This window comes from Marmota flaviventris, chromosome 12, assembly GCF_047511675.1.
Source record: "Marmota flaviventris isolate mMarFla1 chromosome 12, mMarFla1.hap1, whole genome shotgun sequence".
NCBI classification, from domain to species: Eukaryota; Metazoa; Chordata; class Mammalia; order Rodentia; family Sciuridae; genus Marmota; species Marmota flaviventris.
In genome coordinates, this window is record NC_092509.1 from 72,205,393 (window position 1) to 72,210,092 (window position 4,700).

At 44.2% G+C, this 4,700-nt stretch overlaps 1 protein-coding gene and 1 long non-coding RNA gene across 6 annotated transcripts; one reads left to right on the plus strand and one right to left on the minus strand.

The window, feature by feature from the left end:
• Positions 1–349: 349 nt before the first annotated feature.
• Positions 350–2,253, minus strand: LOC139701408 (uncharacterized). Its single transcript, XR_011703981.1, has 2 exons — positions 2,192–2,253; positions 350–626 (listed from the first exon to the last, which is right to left on the minus strand). It is a non-coding gene; the product is annotated as an uncharacterized lncRNA (long non-coding RNA).
• A 7-nt stretch (positions 2,254–2,260) lies between these two features.
• On the plus strand, positions 2,261–4,697 carry C12H1orf74 (chromosome 12 C1orf74 homolog). 5 transcript variants are annotated; one of them, XM_071600106.1, is made up of 2 exons: positions 2,261–2,411; positions 3,325–4,697. In XM_071600106.1, the coding sequence occupies exon 2, from the start codon at positions 3,399–3,401 to the stop codon at positions 4,206–4,208; it is 810 nt and encodes a 269-aa protein (XP_071456207.1). In that variant the 5' UTR covers positions 2,261–2,411; positions 3,325–3,398; the 3' UTR covers positions 4,209–4,697. The 5 variants fall into 5 exon arrangements, with proteins under 5 accessions (XP_071456207.1, XP_027790469.1, XP_071456205.1 ...); XM_027934668.3 differs by lacking the exon at positions 2,261–2,411 and adding an exon at positions 2,418–2,636; XM_071600104.1 differs by lacking the exon at positions 2,261–2,411 and adding an exon at positions 2,418–2,613.
• The last annotated feature ends 3 nt before the right edge of the window (positions 4,698–4,700 follow it).

Genomic DNA, 4,700 nt, shown 5'->3' on the forward strand with positions numbered 1-4,700 from the left:
AGAGAAATCTGGGTAAAGACCAAGTGCTCACAAGAAAGAGTTGGGCTTTTAGAGACCAGGAATCATACAAGGAATAAAACCATTGCATTTTTTGGTCATTTGTTGAGTAGCTGAAGTGAGAGATTTGGTTCTGATGTTTGACTGTCTGATCTGTATCTGGGAATGCAAAGTTAAAAAGAACCCATTTTAAGTTGGGAGGATAACTTTGAATTGGGGGTGGTTCCTCTCTCTTCTTTTGTGGAATGCTACCAGCCAGGCTGTCTATCTAGATGGGAGGCTAAATGATGTGAGCCGTAAAGAATGGTAAATATAGTGTTCTGAAGCGTCAAGAAGGACTGAGCTTTTAGGATGTGTTTGCAATGAAAAGTTTATGAATGTGTCAAAGGGATGGATAAACGGTCTCAAGTGATTTTAACTAGATAACCTGGTTTCTTGTTTTAAATCTTCTTTAGGATGCCGAGAAAGTACATCCTGGCATCTCCTCTTACTACCTCCAGTCCTCTTTTTCTGGTTTTGATAGTACCAGATGTTTCATTTATTGGGGACTCAGTCTGCTGTCTCCATTGCTGGTTACACCAGTTACTCTGTGGGCATCTTCTACTGCCTTGTCTTCACCTTGTTTAAGCCTGGGAAGGAAGTTAGATCGTCAGTTCTTCCTGTTTCGCACTGTGCACCCCATCACACTAGATTAATTCAAAGTTAAAAAGAAATTGTGAATAGTAAATCGGGAGGAAAAGTGTTGGATATGGGTTGGTTCCTTCCCCCTACAATTAGGTCCTTGGTTCTATGTTCCCATAGCACCCTAAACTTTCTCTTTCAGAATAATCATGTCCCTCGTAATCGTGTATCCTGCTTGACTACAAACTTGTTGAAGGTGAAAATTGTCTTGAACTTTGCTGCTGGCCTTAGAAAAGTGTCTGATACAGTGTGTTCTCAAATATTTGTTGCTGTAATAAATGAATGAACAAAATAAATTTCCATTTTTGGGATTTACTCCTAGCCACCATGAGAAAATAAAATAAATATGAGAAACAAAAAGAATCTAAAATTAGAGAATTAGTTCTATCAATTTCTAGTCTCTGCTTCAGATTCCCTCTGTGCTAAAAACCAGTTAGACTTGCAACCCCTACAAGCTGGTCCTCCTTCCATATTGGCCCCATCTTTACTCCATTGTTATCTCTGAAGTGGTATCTGCAGACTGTGAAAAGAGATCTATGTTCCCATAGTTCCCTATACCTCTAGTATAGGCACCTTACAGCCCATAAATTAGGGTCATTTCCTCAGATACTTTGGTTTTCTCAAGAAAATTTTTCTTTTCATGGCATGGGTCAAATCTCTGTCAAATAACATGATTTCTTAATAATCTGAATGAAACACCTCTGGATCTTCACTTCTCGTTTGGTAGTGGGGATTGAACCCAGGGGCCCTTTACCACCAAAATACATCCCGTTATTTTATTTTGTATTTTTGGGACAGGATTTGGGAAAGTTGATGAGGCTGGCCTTGAACTTGCCCTTCTCTTGCCTCAACCAGCCTGAGTAGCTGGGGTTACAGGAATATACCACAGCTCCCAGCTTGACATGTCATTTGAAATCATGAAACGGGATTCCTAGGATATGAACTCCATGAAGGTGACCGGTTTTATTTGTCTTGTACAATGCAATATTTTTGAAGCCTATGAATATGCCTAGCACATATTCAGTCAATAGTGACACCTTTACACCCTGCCTAGAGATATCTGCTCCATGGAGCTCGCCTATCAAATTTGATTTAGGGAAATAAAAGTTAAAAAAAAAAAGGTTTCCAGCACCACTCACAGCTAAGGATATTCTGCAAAATGTCAGATGATTTGAGACACAATCTATTAGGAAACGTTGATATCCCCAGACACAAAGGGGGTTTATTCTTTTCCACACTTTTTACTGGTGCGTTATGGTTGTACACAATGGTGGGATTTCTCGTTACATATTCGAACATGCACACAATATAGCAATATAATTTGGCCAATATCTTTCACCAGTATTTCCTCTTTCTCCCCCCTCCCCCCGCCGCGCGGCTCCCTCTCGGAGATAAGTGCTCGGTGCCCTGTCTGGCTTCCCAGTCAGGCGGGCCCTCAGACTTCATAAACACAAGCAGAGCACACCCGGAAGCAAAATAAAGGCAAGGGCTCACAGTTAGTTTAAACAGGTACCTCTATCTTTAGTCCGCTTCCGCCCCTCCCCTTTCCTAGAAGATGGGCGGGGCGGCTCCTGCCCGACCGGAAGTGGCGGCGGCTGAAGGCAGCCCCCACTTCCGCCACTCTGTGGGGCTGCCTTGCCATTGGTTCTTACGCGAGGAGCGCCTGCGACTGGATGACATCACCAGAAAAGGGAGAAGCGGGCGGGGCTTGAATGGTTGCGCGTGCGCAACAGGTTGTTTTCGCCGGCCTAAAGAGTAGCGGGTTGCGAGGGTCCTCCGCGCACTGGCGGGACTTCCAGTGTTGTGGCGGGTAGCGGAGAACTAGCCACCTTCCTGGCTGCGGGCAGGAAACCGGAAGGGGTCCCTGAGCCCGCGAACCTGAAGCGGAAGTGGAAGTGTAACGTTTGTGAGGGAGACAGCTACCTCACTTAACAAGTCTCTGTAGTCTCAGATGTGTGGTATGTGGGTGGGAGCCCATCTTCCCAGAGTGCTTGGATTACTGCCAAAAAGGGAAGGCAGGGTCAGCAAAAGTTAAAACAACCCTCGTGCAGTTCAAGCCAATTCCATTTATTTATTTATTTATTTAAATTTACCATTTTCTTTTTTAAAATTTTTATTTATTTTTTTACATGAGCTCTATTATTATTATTATTTGCATTACAATTCTTAGTATTTTTATGTCACAGGATGAGGTGGTTGTTACACATTCTAGTGTAATCAGTTGTTCTTATGAAGAAAAGGGGAAATTAGCAGCAAAACAGTACATTTGGAATCCAGAGCTCTGTCCCCAAAGGGCAGTTTTGGGTGAAATGTGTTGGAGTTTTGCCAGACTCTCTTTGCCTTTTCTTAGACTAGAGCTCCTTAAGTTTAGATTCAGAGAATGTAATTGGTAATAGGTACAATTTAGAATAGAAGTCAGAGATAATAGGAATCAAGCTAGAAGGTTTGAAAGACAAATTAGGGACCAAGGGATATTGGGTAGAATTGGTGATCCCATCTTGTCTGCCTTGGCTGAGTCTTCCAAAATAGAGGGAAGGACAAATAACTTTTGGAAAAATCTGTGAGACTTAATGGGAAGGCCCTTGGTAGGTTTCCTGTGTGTGACTGGCTGGTGTTAATAATTCCCTGCTACCACTTTGTTTCCAGGCTCTTCCTCAAGTGTCTGGAGCTGAGATGCGACCCAGGAAGGGAACTGTGGCTAGCTAAGGAGTCAAAGCTTGATGTTACTTCCAGATCTCATGTCAACACTGAGCCCTCAATTACTGGTGGCAGTTGCTCAGCAGACCCTGGGCATGGGAAAGAAAAAGGGTCCACCTCGAGCCATCTGCCTTCACCTGGCTGGAGAAGTGCTGGCTGTGTCCCGGGGGCTGAAACCTGCTGTGCTGTATGATTGCAACGGTGCAGGAGCATTGGCACTCCAGAACTATCTGGAGGAGCTGCAAGGGCTGGGCTTTCTGACTCTGGGACTTCACATTCTTGAAATTGGAGAAAATAACCTCATTGTCAGCCCTGCACATGTATGTCAGCACTTGGAACAGGTATTGCTTGGTACCATAGCCCTCGTGGATGTTTCCAGCTTCCAACCTCACCCTTCTATCTGTTCCCTGGACCAGCTTAAGGATTTGAAGGACATCGTGACTGAGATCATCACACATTTGAAGGGGCTGCAGAGGGATCTATCCTTAGGAGTCTCCCACAGCATGCTCCATTCCTCAGACTGGAATCTTTGTACTCTATTTGGGATCCTCCTGGGCTATCCTGTCTCTTATACTTTTCACCTGAACCAGAGAGATGACAACTGCTTAGCCTTGACCCCACTACGGGTGTTCAGTGCTCGGATCTCATGGCTGCTAGGTCAAACCTCAGTCCTGCTCTATTCCTTTAGTGTCCCAGAAATCTTGTTCCCAGCCCTAAGGGACACTCTAAATGTCTGGGAGAAGAACCTCAGAGCCCAATTTAGGACTCAGAATGACTTTGCTGACCTCAGCATCTCCTCTGAGATAGTCACACTGCCGGCTGTGGCCCTCTGACTTTAATTTTTGTCCTCCTATGTAGAAGGCATTCAGTAAGTGCTCATCTCTGGGTTGGGGGTATCAAATAGTGATCATTTAAAGTGCTGGTTTTAAGTGCCTGGGGACACTAGGGAAGAATGCTGTATTCAGCTGGCCACATCATGAATGGGAATAGGTAGTGGCGGTGGTGATGCTAACATTAGAAATACATATTGGCCATTTCTATACTAGGAGGTCCTTAGTTAACAGAGGTGTCTGTTCATTTTTCACTGGATAAGAGTTAGAAGGAAAGAGACAGAAGGGGAAAAGAATGGTTGTAGAGGACAAGCAGTATACCCGTGTGTGGTATCCTACCCTGTGTAGATAGTGTCTTTAGAAAAGGAAGACTGGGTCCTTTCTGTATGTTTCTGTACCTCCAACTGAATTGGTCTAAGGGGAGTAGACCAGGATGCTTAAGTGCCACACTTGTAATATGTTATTTAGGAATAAACTGAAGATTCCAGGGAACAG